The sequence below is a fragment of the Pyxicephalus adspersus genome, chromosome 4, assembly GCF_032062135.1.
Source record: "Pyxicephalus adspersus chromosome 4, UCB_Pads_2.0, whole genome shotgun sequence".
In the NCBI taxonomy this organism is placed as follows: Eukaryota; Metazoa; Chordata; class Amphibia; order Anura; family Pyxicephalidae; genus Pyxicephalus; species Pyxicephalus adspersus.
This window is the reverse complement of record NC_092861.1, coordinates 66,874,410-66,894,186: the sequence shown is the minus strand read 5'-3', so window position 1 is coordinate 66,894,186 and position 19,777 is coordinate 66,874,410. Positions and strand designations below refer to the sequence as shown.

The 19,777-nt window shown below is 35.0% G+C and overlaps 1 protein-coding gene and 1 long non-coding RNA gene across 2 annotated transcripts in view; both read right to left on the bottom strand.

The window, feature by feature from the left end:
• Window positions 1–790: 790 nt before the first annotated feature.
• LOC140330057 (uncharacterized) lies at window positions 791–9,192 on the bottom strand. Its single transcript, XR_011920594.1, has 3 exons — window positions 9,137–9,192; window positions 7,561–7,614; window positions 791–845 (listed from the first exon to the last, which is right to left on the bottom strand). It is a non-coding gene; the product is annotated as an uncharacterized lncRNA (long non-coding RNA).
• Window positions 9,193–9,405: 213 nt separating this feature from the next.
• COL19A1 (collagen type XIX alpha 1 chain) overlaps window positions 9,406–19,777 on the bottom strand; it is a 123,411-nt gene continuing 113,039 nt past the window's right edge. Inside the window, exons 16-20 of the mRNA XM_072410185.1 lie at window positions 19,196–19,249; window positions 18,538–18,579; window positions 15,915–16,007; window positions 9,982–10,035; window positions 9,406–9,438 (exon numbers count right to left, since the gene is read on the bottom strand). Coding sequence (XP_072266286.1) covers window positions 9,406–9,438; window positions 9,982–10,035; window positions 15,915–16,007; window positions 18,538–18,579; window positions 19,196–19,249 — 276 coding nt within the window. The remainder of the gene's footprint in view (window positions 9,439–9,981; window positions 10,036–15,914; window positions 16,008–18,537; window positions 18,580–19,195; window positions 19,250–19,777) is intronic.

Genomic DNA, 19,777 nt, shown 5'->3' with positions numbered 1-19,777 from the left:
AAAGACCGCAACTGCCCATACACACAGCATAGACATGGCCCTTTGCTGCCCTCAGAAAGATGATAAAAAACAATATGCATAACAGATGCTGGAAAGAGTATTTAGGAAGTGGCTAAAGAAGTCTGGAGGGGATGACCAGCCCTGGGATGAAAAAACTGATAAAACTAAGGTAAAAACATTATTCAGAAATAAATTGCAGCTGCTTGATTCTAGGAGCTTTGGAAAACAAAATGCTGTCTAGTATTAAAAAGAAAGATAAGGTAGTTTTCTGCAACAATCCATTAAGCTAAAGCTTCTGTTGTGTAAGCTGTCAGCTATTCTATTACACATGAATGAGTGAACAAGTCCAATGGGTATCATGGAAAAAAAACAACGAAAGCCTAGATTGGGGATTTTCATAGGGAAATTCCCAGCCTTTTCTGGTTTGGTAAAACGTTATAATACAGACTATTGTGCAACCAAATGGGTTAATAGATTGTGGTTAGACAAACAACAGCATATAATATATATAAATAACCTCATACATGCTTTCTCAATCTAAAACAAACACAACACAAACAAGTATCTAACATTAAATGAAAGACTGTCCATAAAAAAAGATTATATGCTATAATGAAATTAAGTGAGAGATGCAAAGTATAATTAAAGTTTTGAGATTGATAGGAAAGAAGCAAATGGTTAACATTTTGTTCAGCTAACTTGTAAATATTAGCATAACGAATATTTGTATTTTCCAAACTTTAATGGGTATTAGGTTTTATTTTTATAGCTTTTTTAACCTTTGCTTATACCTTTTCTCCTTTTGGCCCTGCAGGCCCATGATGTCCAGATCGCCCAAACTGGCCCTAAAGAAAATAAAGTACATTTGGTTTGTAAACAGTAAAAGCTTTAAACAACACATTTGCTTTGAAAAGTTGTACTTTCGAGGTCAGCCTAAACTCAATTAAGTCTCCCAAGAAGGATCTTCTCTTTCTGACTGATAAAACAGCTGCATCCTACTGATAAGGCAAACAAACTGAAAGGATACAATGTTGCTAGTGGTTGCTTTTTCACCTTGGCAGATCACATGTAAAGACCCTACCTGGTGTATGTTGATATAGTGAGACATTAATTTTGCTGCTCCAATTGAAACATGCATATCATTATCAACATATTTTGCATAAACATCAGAAAAGAATTTATCATATGTACAGTGAACAAAAAGACAGCAACAGGATCTTGAGCAAATTATATATTTTAAACTCACATACATAGTTTTATTATATATATAAAAAAAAACTGAAGGCATACTGCAAATATTTAAAAAGTTTAGATTGCATTACATTTGAATTTTCTTCCTATAATATCCATACTGTTTTAAAGAGCAACAGTATGTTTTTGATTGTTTAGCTGTTAATAAGTGTGTCACATACCTGTTATATTTCCAATAAGTAAACAAGATATCTAAATAACATAGACATCATAAGCAATCCTTTTTTGTCCCTATTTGTCCAACTGTCATCCACAAATGTAGTGATCTGGAGTATTTTTTTTTAGGGAATGCAAATTTTTAGTTATTTAGTTTACTTTGAAGCCCCAAACAAATTTTAAATGCCACCATAGGACACAGTTTTTAATACATAAATGTATGTTTAGTGTAAGCACCTACATTTTATTCGATATTAACCTCTATTTTCAGATTTCTTTTTTTATTCTCAATAAAACCCTGTTCCTTAGTGCTAAGGACCTCAGAGACTGGGCTGATGCTTCACCTTCCAACATGACACTGACCCAAAGCACACAGCAAAGACAACACAGGAGTGGCATAGGGCTAACTCTATGAATGTCCTGGAGTGGCCCAGCCAAAGCCCTGACTTGAACCCTATTAAACATCTCTAGAGAGACCTAAAAATGGCTGTCCACTGACAGTCCTTGTCCAATCTGGCTGAGCTTGAGGGGATCTGCAAAGAAGAAAGGCAGAAAATCCCCCAATCCAGGTGTGCAAAGCTTGCTGCAGCCCACCCAAAAAGACTCAAGGCTGTAATTGCTGCCAAAGGTGCTTCAACTTAGTACGAATAAAGGGTCTGAATTTATAGGTAAATGTAATATTTCAGTATCATATTTTGTAATAAATATACTACACTGTCTAAAATTCTGTTTTCCCTTTGTCATTATGAGGTACCGAGTGTAGATTAATCAGAGAAAAAAAATAATTTTAAGGATTGTAGCATTAGGGTGCAACATGAAATGTAAAAAGTGAGAGGGATCTGAAAACTTCTTGACACCACTGTATATAAGGTCTAATGCATATATACCTAAAACCTGTAAAAATACAGTACCAAAAATAGCTAAAATTCAAAAAACTTCATACCTTCCTAATTTAAAATCAGTGTCCTGGTGCCCCTTAAAATAATTTTCCATTTCTGAGTTTTATGGAAAACCCTATTGTGTGCCTTCTTAGACTTTTACATCCTTTTTTTTACCCTAATTGAGGTTTACTTGTATCACAAAAGGAACTAACAGGCACATGTATGTGACATTATTAAGACAAAGGCAAGTGAAATTCATTTAGGCAGAAGAGATTTGTTAGAACCCTGATACCTTTTTCTGTTTGTACTGCATCCAGTCAGAAGCACAAAGTGCCCAATCTGTCACTCACCTAGACACTGCAATTAGGATTTTAACAGAGCCATTACATGCAATAATCAAGTATGGTTACCACTCTATACATATGAAATAGTAAATTGTACATATTAATAGGATTATCAAGATAAAGCTAGCATTTATGATTTAGTATAATATGTTGTTGAGTCTGATTGCTATGACAATACCTATTTCTGGTACTCTACGTGTCTGAACACACACCACAGTCAATACTCTACTAAGAATGTAGCCTACAGTTAATTAAAATTTTAATGGACTGCATTTTTAATAAAGAATAAATAGACTCTTTAATTGACACACTGGAAATCCTTGAATATGTTTTTGTATATAATTTGTTAGAAGAATTTGATTATCAATTATATTCAAAAAATTGATTTAATAATTTCATTTAACCATAGGTAATTCTCATTTCATATTATGAGAAAGGTAAAAAACAGAATGTCTGACATTAAACAATGGGCAGATATTCTCCTGGTATATTTGAAAGTTACATTAGTGCGTCAAGGACATTTTATTGTGCTATGCTGTGTCTAATTCATTTCTTCCTTTGTTAACCTGTTTGGTTTAGGATACAGTGTGGTGTGCCACAACACAAAGCAAACTGCAATACTATTCCTTTAGTAAGGTAATGGAAAAAAAAGAACCTGAAAGTATTATATTGGAGAAGGACATTTCACATGTTAATTTTTAGGGGTAAAAGATCCATCTGAACTTTTAGGAGAGGAAAGATCTGCTTTTCATAGCTTTAGTTTCACAGTGGTGGCATACTTAAAAATTGCATGTATACTGCCAAACAGTTTTAAGCTTTGGATACAATCGGGAAAAGTTATTATTCCCCTCATTTCCTGTCCTGGGGAAAATGTTTTACCAGATGGGAAGCGAAGTAAATTTGCAACAGGAAAACAAACAACAACAAAAGCTGACTTTTTAGGTTTTAACATCTACCTCAAAACATACCTAAACTCAACGCATTTTTACTTTACATAAAAGGGTACACAACCCTTTAAGTGTTCATCACTGTGGCCGCCGCTATCTTCAGTCACTGAATGGGAGCGCCGAGCCTCCCAGAGAATACCTAGGTCACGCATCCCGGGAGGCTCTTGGTTGCTCCTTTTTCACACTTTTTTCCAATAAGGGGAAAAAAAAAAAAGAAGTCTGTGTTGCCTGTACGATTTTCACTCACTTCCTATCCTAGTGACAGCCTTTATATCTATAGTAAGTGAAGGAACCTCAGAAAAGGCGACTCTAAAAGCCATAAATCTGACATATGTTCTAATTTTCATCCTCTCTATCTAAAACAGAGAAACAAAAAATAAAATAGGCTATAAAGACTCATTAAATCAGAGCCTAAATCTGAAAAAAAATTGCTAGCCGCTTTTTAAGCAGGAGAGATTTTACATGTCTCTTCCTGTTCCACTAAAAAACTAGTACCTTTAAGCACTTTCTGCCTGCAGTGCAAGCTTGGTTCAATGGACATGGTAGCATGCCAAGGAGAGGACTTGGAGAACCACTTTCAAAAAAGAAATTAGAAGAGCCTGGTTAGCAACCCAGAAAGAAGGTTCATTTAAAATAAATAAAGATTTTAAATCATATTTATTTTTGTGAATTCAGGTGAACTTTGAACATGTCATAGATGTCCTTGGGTGCTGGTAATTTATAAAATATGTTTGGATGATGACAGACAGAATGGCCGCAATTTATTGAAGCTCTCCAAGCCTGGAGAACATACATATTCATCAGTGAAGCTGGGTGATCCAGCAAACCTGCAAGTGATCTGGTACAGAATTGAAAACATTTGCTATAACAAATAGCTAATGACTTTAGTTCATTCCAGGTTTTCTGGATCACCCTGCTTCACTGATAAAAGGGTATTCTTTGCAGCCTTAGAGAGCTTTAAAAAATCAGGGCCAATGAGCTCCCCAAGAATGTAGAGTAGAGACTATAGATATTATGGGAGAACCTGGGTGATCCAGCAAACCTGTAAAAGATCTGTTCTGAAGCACATTTGCAACTAATAGCACATTTTTTTAAAGAAATTCATTCCAGGTTTGCTGGATCCCCTAGGTTCTCCCATGGTAGTCTATCTTCCAGTTTTGGAGAGATTTAAAAAATCAGACCTATAGTACATTTAATTTATAAGCTGCACTAGACCCCACTGTTACAACCTGTTTAGTAAATAGATACACTGTACCTAGTTACATGGTAATGAATGTTGTGGTCTTGCGTCACATTATACTAGGAAGGTGTAGTTTCCAGTGCTAAATTAATGTGAAGGTTTTTAAACTTCTAACCAGAATTCAGAAGTGTTGAATGAATTACACATGCAGAGCTGTTAGCTTGCTGACTCAAGCCTGACCACATAAACATCTGCCTGCAATTCCCAAAGATGTATTATATTTAAAATGAAACAGCTTGTAACATTTGCATCTTGACCTACAGTCTTCTAAATGCCCCCCCTAGAAGTTTTTGCAGTCTCCCAAAAGAGAGTGACCATTCTATTGCCAAAAAACATGTAAACACAACAAGCAATTGCCAAGAAAATAAATGATCTAAACCTTTTTAGTTCGAGCAGATGTTTAACAATTGCACTGTTTCCTAGAATAAATATAACCTTCCCACCGGCACCTTTTTTAAATGACAATTTTAAGGAGAAAACATATCAAGGCACAGTCAGCACCATAGAAATAAATGAGCTGATTTATTACTGGCATCCTATTATTAGAATTAAACACATTAAAAAGAAAATTAATTAGTATTTGCTTTAATAAAATAACATGAACATTGTTCAGGAAAGTGCCAAGTTAATTATCAGTACCCATTGATCATTTGGTTTGCATTTGATTTTCATCCACCCTTGAAATAGTAATGCAAGAGCCTCACATAAAACTGTTTAAATGCATTTGACACTATGGCCTACAATTATCAAAGGATGAATTAAAAACTCTACTTTTTATTTTTAACAGTGCAGACTGCAGAATTATATGCACACATGTATGCTGGCAGACAAAATGGCAACAGTTGAGTGGATCCGGATCTGATGTGCATTTAAAGTCTATGAAGCCAAATATGGTGGATTTTGTTCTAGCTGTCTATTCAACATAAATATTTTTAACATAATATGGATGCTATAACTGGCTTGATAGTATTTTTTGTTGTATTGCTATTTTCATGGTATAAAATACCTTTCTTGTATAAAAATACCTTTCTAGTATAAAAAACCTTTTCTTTATTTATTACAATTAAACAGTAAAAACCCAAAAATATGTTAAAATTTATTTCAGTCAACCTAATATTAAAATGAGCTAGTTAAGCTAAGTAGGCACGTCAAATTTTTCTCGCCCGACTCGGGGTGCATATCGGGCGAGAATCTGTCGTGTGTACTGGCCGCGTCGTTCATCGTCTGTGGATCCGTCCGACGATGAACAACGAGCGATCCTAATGCAAGGGAAGGCGGAGAGGGCACAGCAGGGTGCCGCTCTGTCGCTCTCCCCCTCCCCTGTTCATTAAGCAGTACGGCGCTGTATGTACAGCACTCCATGCATCGTGCGGTTCTTATCGTTGGAAAGGATCATAAAAGATCTTTAGTTTTAGCTTTAGTCATAATCTAATATGTCCCATGACAACTTCCACACATTGGCAGAGTGATCCAGACACCAGAACAGTCAGAAATTTAACAAATGCAAATTCAGTATTAGAAAGAGATTTACAGACCACATTGTGTCCCACCATTCTCTATTTACCAAACCCAGAAACTCAGAACTAGTAACAGCCGCAATCATAGGACAAATTCCTCCATTTTAAAAATTATAGGCAGGTTAATAAGACTGTGCCAAATTAGAATCTACCAAATAAATAAACTCTAACAGCATGGCTTTAATGTGGAAAATGAGTCCCACTAACCTCTAGGATAAAGTAACTCACTGTAAACTAGTCTGTACATTTATATGTAACCCTCCAACATGTAAGCAAATTGTTAAATTTACTATACATACCTGGTATTACATACCTACAATTCAAATATACTCTCTACATTTGCATCTATTAATACTGTGCACGTCTAGCAATAAATGTCAAAGAAAAGCTATATGAACACTTGATTGATGTGTGTATTCTGAAAGTTGCCATGAATTGCTATAAAGAATGTGAGTTCTCATTGTGATGCAGTTGTGTACATTTTTTTTATTTTCTGTGAATGACTTTCTTACATGACTTACAACCTTCTTACTATACATGCTAATAATGCAAGCCTTTATAAACAGGCTAAAGCAGCAATAAATAAAATGCTTGTGAATAGCAAGTGTACCTAATGTAACTGTTGTACCTTGTCTGCTTTTCAATTGTATGTTGCAGTGGGAAAAATAAGCATTGTATACAGTATACGTAAACACTTTAACTCACATTAAAAAACAAAGTATATCCCAATTCCCAGTCATATTGATGGAGTTAAGCCTTTTTTCAACCTGACTAAGTATGTAACTATATATAACTATTTTGTGTTGGTGGTTCTAAGCAAAATGTAAATGCTTATAATAATTTATTTTTTAAATGCAAATTGTTTATTTTAAAAGTCATATGATTCATGAAGTTATTTCACCTGTGTTTAAAGGGCTTCATTTATAAAGCAGGGAAATTTTCCAGGTCAATGTGTTTTAATGGCAATAGTTATTTCTCCACCACAGATTTCATACTTTATAAATAGAGCCCAGAATGTTTCACTTGCAAATCTTTCTTCTGCTTTAAAAAAACTTAACTAGTGCTAAAACATTACAGACATGAATATACTGACAGCTATTCAACATTCATAATAAAAATGGCCTTACACAGTACAGACATACACTAGAGATGTTGCTTTGGGATACATTAAATCTGATTACACTAAATCCAAAGCTTCTAAATATATATATTTATGAAACTTACAGGAGGTCCAGGCGGTCCAGAAATTCCAGGTGTTCCAGGAATACCAGGTAAACCCTAAAATGAGATGTATATATGCATAATTTATAAATTAAATTCAAAATTATATTTCAACCTTATAATAATGGAGCAAAGTGACAACTATGTCTAAGGTGATAGAACGCTTGGTCTTTGATTTGTAAATAATCTAGCAATTTTTCTTAATAAATGTAATTCAAATTAAGTTACTTCACACAAACCTGGCAAAAGCAGTTGCTCAAATAATATTGTATACTAAAATGTTTATATTTGCTAAAAGAAATTGTTAATAAAATAAGCAAGAATAAAAACTTTTAAAATGTTTTACATAAAAAATTGGATAACAACCAATAAACATTTTCTAGAAATTAAATGTTACTATCCAAATTTAGGACAATCCTTCTTGTGTTCATAATATTTTAGCAATAGTTAACCTAAAACATTACAGAAGCCTTGTTTTATTGAGGTGTGCATTCAAGTCAATGACCCCTACAGAGATTGCTTACTGTTTATTAAACAGTAAGCAGTGGTTAATTATTATATCTACAATTTTCCTTATATTTGATTCTGTCTGCACAGTTTTAAGCCAGCTTTGTGGGACAAGTAAAGCTTCTCCTCCTCTGTTTACTAACCAGTGACACCAACATAATCTTTTTAGTGCCATTGTTGTCACAACCCACCAGTGTAAGTAACACTTTTCCATTGACCTCCAAATGTAACGACATTCTATCCACTGCTTCCACAATGTAACAGCACATCTTTCATTGACTAACAACTGACGTTGGGTTTGTCTCTACCACTGATAATCATTGTAATGTCACTGAACATCATTGTATCATTGTACCTTTGACTACCAATGTAAAGGGACACTTTTCCACTAACCACCATTCTAGGTAGGACACTTCTTTGCTAACAAATTATGGGACACTAAATAAAGAGACACTCTATAATTTCCACTTTCTTCTTTTCGAGCTGTTGTTTCAACTTTATTTTTATGGCTATTACTAAAATATTTTGTCATTTCGAGCAAGGGGGAGATATTTGCATCCAACTTTAATGGCAGGAGGACAGTCAAGCACCACTGACTTTGGAATAATTAAACATTGGTCTGTTCAGGGAGGGAGTACCTTGATACCATAAAGCTATATCAGGTCAAATACTACTAGTAGTTTAAGATTGTGCTTTTGTTGTTTTTTTTATTCTGGTCAATATAGTTGAGACTGGACATTTTACGCCACAAGCTTCACAAAAATATATACACAAGCAATGCTTTACTTTTTGCTTTTATAGTCTTGCAGCATCTAATACATTAACACCTACTATAATTTATCTGCAATTATTTAATACAGTTTAACATACAGATACACAACTTGAACTTTGTTCAGTCTATAAAAGCCTGTGATTGGAAAAAGCAATTAAATTCTCTACAGCAGTTTTGCACAGCTCACGTTATTTCTTCCTTGCTCCATCGGGTCCAATGAGACTATTTCCCATTTACACTGCAAACTCTGGCTGTTCATTGTAAGACAAATATGCAGATGAAAGAAAAGAACATTAGTACCTGGTCACCTTTCTCTCCAGACAGGCCAGGAAAGCCACGTTCACCTTTGATACCCTAGAACAAAATTCAAACAACAGTGCAATCACTGGATTTCATTTCAAGCTCTGTTAACTACATTGCTTCAAATGAACTGTACAATTCATTTTTAGTAGCATGCAGAGTTACCAGGGATCTGTCACACTATTCATACGCATTAAACCTCTGGACCAAAAATGATATTTTTTCCTTCTTTATTTTTTGTCTATGCTCTGCTGTGACAAACAATAAGTCTAAAGCTGGTTTTTCAGTACAGGACTATACATCTGAATAAGATAAAATACTGCATATGGAACATATTTGGCTAAGAAAAATAGACTCAAGCATTTTTATTTACATGGCAAAACAAGTGAATAAATGAGACATGGAATCTAGAGGCTGTAAGTGAAAAGATGCCTAGGTCTACATGGGATATTGGGATTGATAAAGCCGTCAATGATTCTTTATTGTCTGGTCATCGGAGTAAGAATCTGTGTTCTGCTATCCTATTCTATCTCACAGCCAAGCTCCATGGAATACACTATGAGATATAGTTTCATCATGACATGTTGATCAGCAATCTGTTCTCTACTTTCATCACAACATTCTTCTTTTATCTACAAAATAAATGCATTCCTACTGAGCAGCTGTCAGTGACATTACATAGGCCTGACATCCTGTTTATTTTGGGGAAGTTGATTGCTTCATCTATAATGATCAACAGAATATATGTTTGAAAGTGTGACATTTTTTAGTTGTTGATAAAAACCCCCATCCCACCGAAAATAATCATGCAAATATTTTGGTTAGTACTCACTTTGTCCACTTACCTTAGGACCTTCTTTACCAGGTATCCCAGGAGGGCCTCTTGGACCAGGATCACCCTAGAAGATATTTAATTACAAAAGCCAGTTAAAAATTATTTTAGAATATCATAGAATATCTAGCAATCACTACTTTGATTGCTTTAATATTAGAATCAGCTACTATTGCATAAAACTACTGGCTGGACTACTGGATGACTCAGAAGTGTTAGGAGGAAGGGATCATTTGCTGCAAGCTGCATTCTTTTTATGCTCTTCATACATATTATTTTCATGCTCTTTTGATTATATACTTTCCATCTTTACCTGGTAAGGACGTTTACCTGTGTCCTTAACATACTGATGTTTCTTATGTTGCCTTGAGCTTGAGTACATAGAGAATAGCATGGCATTTCTTCTCTAATTTCATATTTGTTTGAAGAGTCCTAGTCTCAATTCAACATATCATTTTAAGCGTGAGTCATAGTTGCCTTTTATTAATACATTGTTGTACCTTACATCCTTTGACACAAATTTATTTTTTGATGACATACATTTGTTTTTTATGTCTGTTACATCATACATAACTTATAAACAATTGGGCCGTTTTCCTTCTGAGAAAGCAGTTTTACCACAAAACGCAATTCTGATCCAATCAGCCAAGGGGGTGATATTTTATGCTCACATTCAATGAATATACTTATATCCTATATAAACATTTTTTTAATGGGAGATTATTGCTTCTGTATATATTACATACATTTTTCTTGATGTTCTTTATATAACTTTGTTAAAATAAAATGTTTGTCTATTGTTAAGATTACTTGTATCTATTGAATAAGAACATAACTAAACATCATGGAGGCATTTCATTATTATAATCAATATTTATCCATTTTATGGCTGTGATGTGTTGGGAAATGCATTCGTTCCTAAATAAAACATGTGTAAAGGAAAAGTGTTGATTACAACAACCAATCACACCCTGACTGCCATTGTAAAGGCATTACTATGAGCCATGTCTCCACCATACTAACTCAGGAAAACTGTATAATGGGTATACACACTAAACTGATTGTCTTCAGGTAAAATACTTTCCCTAATTTAATCACTGTCAGTAAGCTTCAGACTGTTTTTATATTTCAGCTAAAGCATATAGTTTATGCTATCAATCTACTGAAAGACATCCAAAGTCCTGTGACAGTGCGCACCCAGGCTCTGACAGACAATTACTGGCATGTGATCGATCACATTTAATTTTAAACTTTCAACTTGTAAGCCACAAGGGATTTATTGCTGCATACTTCGTTCACAAACCCTGTAAACTTTGTCATGCATTTTAAAAATAATAAATATATATATATATATATATATATATATATATATATATGTATATATATATATATATTTGTATGTGTGTATGTGTATGTATGTATATGGATGTACGTTCCACCACGTTCATGTTCCACGTACGTTCACTTGAAAACGCATGTAGACATTTTAACCAAGCTTGCCATACATATGACTCATGTGACTGCACTGCTGATCTTTGTACAGCACTGTGGTATATGTCAGAGGTATATTTGCATGTGTGTATGTATTGCTCAGTGACAGTGTGCCTTTTGCTTACATAATTTTCTGGCATGTAATAATGCCTTCGAGAAAACGTAATTACAATCAAAGGCAAAAAAAATGAAACAACACCGTAGACAAGAAAATCCAGAGGAGAGGAATAGAAGACTGCATGAGAGAGCTTCTACATCTAGAGCTTCAGAGACAGTACAACAGCGTGAGGCCCAACTACAGGATAAGAGAGATAAAGCTACTACATCTAAAGCTTCAGAGACAGTACAACAGCGTGAGACCCGAGCACACAAAATGAGAGAAAAAGCCAGACGATTACTGCAAAACATTTTAGCTTAGCACTGGAAGGATTCCAATATGATCCACATAAAGACTACTCGCAGCATGCAAGTGTTAACATCAGAAAAATGGAAATGGTTTGTAGTTACTATCAAGCAGAGAAGTAAATCTGAGTATCCTGGTATTTGCTGCAAGAAAGGGAAAGTCAAACTCTGCCAACTGGAAACACCACCACAAGAACTTTGGAATTACACATCAGCAAATACCTCAAATAGTCAAAGCATTTTATTAATAACATCAAAAAATACAACTCATGTTTTCAAATGACATAATTCGGGGCCAAATCAGTTCAACAGCATTGATTTCCATCCATCCACATTCACGGTGCAAGGGCAAATTTACCATAAAACTGGATCGTTATTTCCGCTGCCAGATCAATCATCAAAATTTCTACAACTATATTTTCTTGAAAACAAACTAATAGAAACTGACCAGAGGTGCACCTACATATCAAGAACAAAATTTCAGATTGTCTTAAACTTACAAAGAATGTTTCATGAGCACAATGTTCTTGTTAAAACATTTCAAACAGCATTGGAACATATGCCATAAATTTAGATTAATTTTATTTAATTGTATTTCAATTGTATAATGTACTTATACCTTAAAACCTGTAAAAAATTTATTTGATTTACCACTATAGCTTTATTTTATTCCTTTTCCTGCATAAGATTGGAATAAATAAATACCCGGGCAACTCCAAGTAATCAGCTAATCTATCTATATATATAAAATTGTATGTATGTATTTTCCACCATCACTCGAAAACACATGGAGACATTTAAACCAAACTTGCCATACATATGACTGAGACTCATGTGAGTGCACCTGTCATCTTTGTACAGTGCTGTGCTATATGTCAGAGCTATATTTGGATGACACGCATGGAGACATTTCAACCAAACTTGATATATTCCACCATCATTAGGAAATGCATCACCAAACATGCTAGACATATGGAACAAGTCAGAAGAGAAAGAAAAAGACAGGCTTTTGTGGGGCACAGAAACTTTCTTAAAAAATTAAATGTTATTTATGTTGAAAATCCTAAAACTAGAATAGTAGTTTTTCAATGCTAGTGCTAGACTAACATTGGTATCCTGGTCTCATAAAAGTACATGGGTACTATATATGATGAATCAAATCCTGTTTACAACAATAAACTTGTTGTAAACAGGATTTGACACCTAGGCCAACCTCCTACTGGACAGCTGCCCGCGGTTCACCACTACACTACCACGATACATGGGAACAAGGTCATATCCAGCGCTGCACAGTTAGGAGCATCTTGGCCTAAGTGTCGGAATACATATTCATACAATCCTCTGTTGTATACAAAATTTTTCCATACCTACCAAGCAAATTATTAAGAACCTCTATAACACTGAAACCTGGAACATCCATTTTGTCTTACCAGATTTTGATACCATTTATGCACAATCCCGAGGCTTAAAGCCAAATCTACCACCCCCCATAGAACTCTCTTCCACGTCTTCTCTTTTAGAAACTCAACATTACACAATCTATATCCAGATCAATAACCTACTACCACCCATTACTATCATGGAAAAATATTAGTCCTTTTTATTTATATAATCGCGGGGCCTGCCTTTAAATACTTTCACCATTGGATTTTATGACCAGTTTTCAAGTAGTAACTGGAGACAAGTCTTTCTTGGCAAAAAGGTTTCAGCGATATTACAAAGTATCCCAAATAACCCCTGAAGAAGCCTTGCAGGGCGAAACGTGACGGGTAGGAAACACGTTTATTGTTGTAAACAGGATTTTATTCATTTTATATACTACCTATGTACTTGTACTATGTCTCGTACTATGTTACGAGACCAGGATACCAATGTTAGACTAGGACAAGCAGTCCCCTGTCTAGTTTTAGGATATTCAACATAAATAAAGTTTTTAAGAAAATCCCATCACTAGGAAACGCATGGAGACATTTCAACCACACTTGCTAGTCACATGACTGAAACTCATGTGAGTGCACCGCTGATCTTTGTACAGCGCTGTGCTAAATGTCAGAGCTATATTTGGATGTATGTATGTGTTATATGAATAGATGTGTGTATGTGATAACTAGGAAACACATGGAGATATTTGAACCAAACCTGCTAGACATATGACTGAGACTCATGTAAACGCACTGGCGAAATTTGTACAGCACTATTCTATATGTCTGAGCTATGTTTGGATGCATGTAAGTATGTTCCATCATCACTCGAAAACGGATCGAGACATTTAAAACAAACTTGCTATACATGTGACTGAGACTCATGTGAGTCACCACTGATCTTTGTACAGCGCTGTGCTATATGTCAGAGCTATATTTGGATGTATGTATGTGTTATATGAATCGATGTGTGTATGTGGTCACTAGGAAACACATGGAGATATTTCAACCAAACTTGCTAGACATATAACTGAGACTCATGTGAGTGCAACGCCGATCTTTGTACCGCGCTGTGGTATATGTCAGAGGTATATTTGCATCTATGTATGTATGTATTGCTCAGTAACAGTGTGCCCTTTTGCTTATATTTTTACATACTTTGTTTTGGACTCTTATACAAATTTCTGGCCTGTAATAAAGCCTTCAAGAAAACGTAAGGCAATTGGCCGAGTGCAATCAAAGGCAAAAAAATGAAACACCACCGTGACAAGAAAATCACTATAGCTTTATTTGATTCCTTTTCCTGTATAATAAAAGGTTGCAATAAATAAATACCTGGGGAACACTGGGTAATCAGCTAGTATATATATATATATATATATATATATATATATATATATATATATATATACACATATATATATATATATATCTTGAATATGAATATCTTTTATGAATATATACATTTATTTATCTTGAAGCAAAACATAGTGGGCTATTTGACAGCAGCCCTCTCTATTTTACCTGCATAAGGACCTGGATGTGGTCATGGTTCATGGTAAAACTGCATTATTTGCAAATCTTCATTTGGAATCCAGGTCCAGAGTCTTATGCATGGAATAGGTGGACCAAACACTCCATCCCTTTTCCAAGCCAGGTTTTTGAGTTGGCTCAGCAGCATCTTCCAAATCTCAATATTAGGGGAGCATCTAGCACCTAACATTCCTTAAAATTTAGGACTATATCTAGTCCATTTAAGACTACTATCTATATTGTAAAAAGCTGGACATGCTTACAGTCCAGTGAATACTTCTGTGTACATAGATAAAAATGTATTGGACAGAATGGCTTACTGGAAACTAAGTACTGACATATCCCTATATATTTGGAATTTTTCTTAAAGCCAGATTCATTCAAACCCTTTTTTTTGTTTGAACTTTTACACATTTGACAAGAGGCAGCAGTGAGCAGTAATGAACTACTTACTGCAGCTCCTATTCATTTTCTTCTGAGCTGCTGCAGGTAAACTACATGTAGTATTTCATCTGAAGAAACAGTTTAGTGGCATGAGGTAGCGGTAACCACATCACTACCTCACACCAATATCAGGTATGTCCAGCTGGATGAAAGCTTGCGAGACAATCCAGAAGACAAAAGACATTGCATTCCTTCTATGATTTGATATACTTTGGCATCCCCTAGGAAGTTTAAATTCAGATGAAAGCTTGCCCTGAACTGATGATGTGATAAATATACTTGCGTTAGGAGACATGGTAGCATGATGGCTCAATAGCTAGCACTATTGCCTGCAGCACTAGCCTGTTAATAGCATGACTATGGACTCTGCAAAACATTGTGCAATATGACAGAGCCATATAAATGCATTATAAAATTAATATTAAGGTGGGAAACAGTGGGAGTTCATAGTAGACTTTACCAATGTAATAGACCAAAGAGATGTTAGGATAATAAGCAGTGGAATAGTGGGGGTGATTTACAAAAGTATAGGCTGTTTACTTAAAGAAAGCGCTTTAATAAACTGACCCTAGTGTTTGCAGTTCTGCATGCTCTAATGTTGTCATACGAATTTATGCCCAGCATTAATGAGTGAATCATTTATATAGTTGTTTACCTTAATTCCATCAAGTGCAGAAATGGCCTCTCCTCCTTTTTCCCCTTTGACACCAGTGCCAGGTCCACCAGCGTGACACTGACTGCACACATTCTAAAATGTAAAAATGTTTTATTTGAGCAGATTTGCAATGCTTAATTGTATACACAGTATCTCATTTAGTTCTTCCAGCTCCCAAATCCTAATATACACATTTTTTGCCTTGAAACTGCAGCTCAGTAACTATATGTGTTTATACAATATATCTGATCTAACTACTGTCTTGTGCACAGAGACTAGATATTTGGGAAATACTAATTTTCCATAAACACATAATAGCAAGCTGTTGTCATTTAGCTACACTGTATGGAAGTTATCACTTGTGATTTGTGGTAAGGCACAAAGCAAGTGATAGGTGAAAATGCGAGATATAAAATCTCTTGTCATTTATACGGTCTTATTCTATTGCTGGTTGTTAAAGTTATTGCAGAATTTAGCCTGTGATAAACATTTATTCAATAATAGTAATACATGGATTAAACAATATTACTTACACTTAATGTACATTTCACAACCCAGTTTTAATAATTCTTAATACAAATAGTCTTTAGTACAGTTTGGACTGATGGCTTTTACACTGTAACAGCTTTGAAATAGAATTAGCTTCACTTAGTACCCATTATAGAGTTAAAAGTTACTCAGGGACCTAAGATGCCATTCACCCATTGAATGATAATTTCATCCTAACAAGATGATTTCAGGCAGCTCTGGTAAGGCTTACTTGGAAAATTGTGAAAAGGTTGGAAAACCTTGCATGACTTATAATGTTTTGTCTTATAGAGCCATGCAGGTGCCTGTGTGTTTAGTATATGTGGTGTAAAAACATAGATGATACAATTTTCTGCCGATCACAGGGCTTTTCATGCTCTATGGTTAAATACTATCAATAAATAAAGGCACCGAAAGCTCCCATTTAATTGATTGTCAAATAGGTCATGGGTATTCCAAGAGACTGTGGGCTGGGTGATAATCCACACATAAAAAGTCCAGGCCTACAATTTGCAATAGTTAAGCTTCTTGTGCATGAACTGACAAATGCAAACACATCACACATAACACTCCGATTCATGCCTAGGTTTTTAAGGTTTAATGTGTTTATAGTATGCCTTCTGTGGTTCTTATTCTCCTTCCCAATGAAATCATTATTGGGGCTCTTATATTTCAGGATGTAGGATGATCATGGCTGGTCAGAGGGACCAGCAGGGAGCTGTTTATAGCTTCCCACATGTAAACATGAGCCTCCATGAAAAAAGAAAATGAAAATGGTGGGTCAGGGACAGCAAGACTGGTTGAGGAAATAGATAGAAAATGCTGATTGTCAAATTACCTTCAGCAGCTTCTTATGCACATTAAACCTGATTTATTACGTTTCTCTAAGACTGGAGAAGATAGACCTGGTCATCTAGCACACATGGAATGTATGTGGTCCAGGGCTGAAAACATTTGCCAACTAATGACAAATGATTTTTAAGAAATCTATTCCAGGTTTACTAGATCACCAAGGTTCACCTATGATAGTCTATCTTCTTCAGTCCTGTGGAGCTTACATAAATCAGTCCTATTGTGAGAAGCTTACAGCATGTAGTGATAACTCTGTATGCAATTTCAGAAAAGGAGAGGAACATGTACATCTGTGGATGAGGGAGGGTAAGGCTTATTTAAAATGTGTGCAGTCCCTAACCCCTTTCTTATTCCAATTCGTTTATTATCGTTAGCTATTGATCTGATTCAGCTTGCTGAAGCTGCATCTACATTTCTGACACCAGTTAGCAGGGTGTACAGCACTGCTGCCTTAGGATCTCCTGACCTAAACTCAAAAGACAAAAAGAACAAAAGGAATCATTACCCAATACCTCTAATTTAGCCCCCTGCTAGGTAGATGACAGCTAACAGGGAATTACGTAATTGTATTAAAAAATATTTAAAACATTTAAATTTGATACCTTAAGGATGTCTCTTTTATGATTAAGCAAACTATGCTTAGAAATGGCTAATAAAACATGAATCCCCAGTTGAACACCTCAGTTCCAGGGTTTTAACATTTTTTTTAGAAATAGACAACCCCTAAATGTTCTCAGAAACCAAGTTTTGCTGTCATTCTTTTCCATTCTTTGCAGAATATCCATTTCTAGTTGACCAATTTTCTGCTGCACGTCAATGAAAACATACAAAGGTAAGGGTGCTACCATTTCTTACATTGGTTGACAGAAAACAGGACACACATGAATGAGTATCAGTGTAAACTTTTTTCAAGAAGAAAACTCGATCTTAACACATACTGCAGGTTCTTTAATCCACAGTGCCCCAAGTTACATTCAGAGAACCTCAACAGGTTTTATGTTCAAGCTGTATCTCAGAGCCATTAAAACCTTTGTTAAGCAGGATGCAAGCAAACAATCAAACTGTGCTCCTTACCAACCCATAATCATAAATTATGCTCTGCGGTAAACAATTAAATACCAGTTTATTACTCTGACAGATATGATAAATTACAATAACTTTGCAAACATTTCAATCAGATAAACCTAATTTAAATTTTGCATTCATATAATAATTGCAAATAATTTTTTAAAAACAAAATCACCTTTAGCAAAGCTCCAATGTCACCCAGAAGTGGAAGGGCAATCTACAAAGATAATAAAATTCATCACAATTTTCTGAAAAATGCAAGCATTATACAACAGTAAATTCCATTACTGTCTCTTCAAATTCATGCACACTAACACAATTATCCATTATGAACTCCTAAAAGCATATAAAAATATAACAAGAGCCTAATAAACATACATGCTAGAGAATAGAATTTTATCTTCTGATGTTTTAAATTTTGTGTTTAACACTGAAACCCACAGTGCAAACTTCATCCAAGTCTAGTATAGCTTAAACATTTTATTCTTATTTCAACAACGGAGATCCTTTCTCTATATTTAACGGTATATTTTTATTTACACTATGCATTAGTGAATAATAAGAAAATAAGCAAAATACATTTGGTGTGCTTTATCCAGGTTCATTATTAAGTGTTTTTTTATTCTACTGGTATTGAGACACAAAAGAAAGCCGTACTTATCAAACAGTCAAAGTCATTGATATGAACTATACAACAAAGACACAGCTTTCAATCAATTTTTGTAAAGCCTCAAAATCAATTGTGAAGGAATGTGATTAAACCCACTCATGGTTAGGATGTTAACAAACAGCTAAATATCAATAGTTTGTACAAACTACATAAGTTCACATACTGGGTCACCTGGAGGTCCTGGGAGCCCAGGTCTGCCATCTCTTCCTGGCACACCCTAGAAAACACAGAGAAATACATACACAATGACAGCAACAGTATTTCCAATTTTCTTTCGATTTCATTGAGAGACATAGACAGTTATGATAAAAAGAAGATATAACCCATTTCAATTCCATGGTTTTACATAACAGGACATAACAAAATCACCCATCTACACAATCAATCACTCAAAGTGGAACCACCACATTTTCTGTATGACTTTATTAGTGTCTCATGTCAATGAGGAGGAATTTTGGCCCACTCTTCTTTAGCAGCTTGCTTCAGTTCATTGAGGTTTGAGGGCATTCATTTACATACAGCTGTCTTAAAACTCCACAACCGCATTTACATCGAATTGGAGTCTGGATTTTGACTGCGCCATTGAAATGTTTTGATTATTTTACTTTTTAGCTATTCTGTTGAAGGGTTTGCTGGTGCGCTTGGGATCATTGTCCTGTTGTATGACCAATTTCAGCCAAGCTTTAGCAGTAACACAGATGTTCAATTTGTCTCTAAAATATTTTGGTAAACAGAGAAGTTCAAG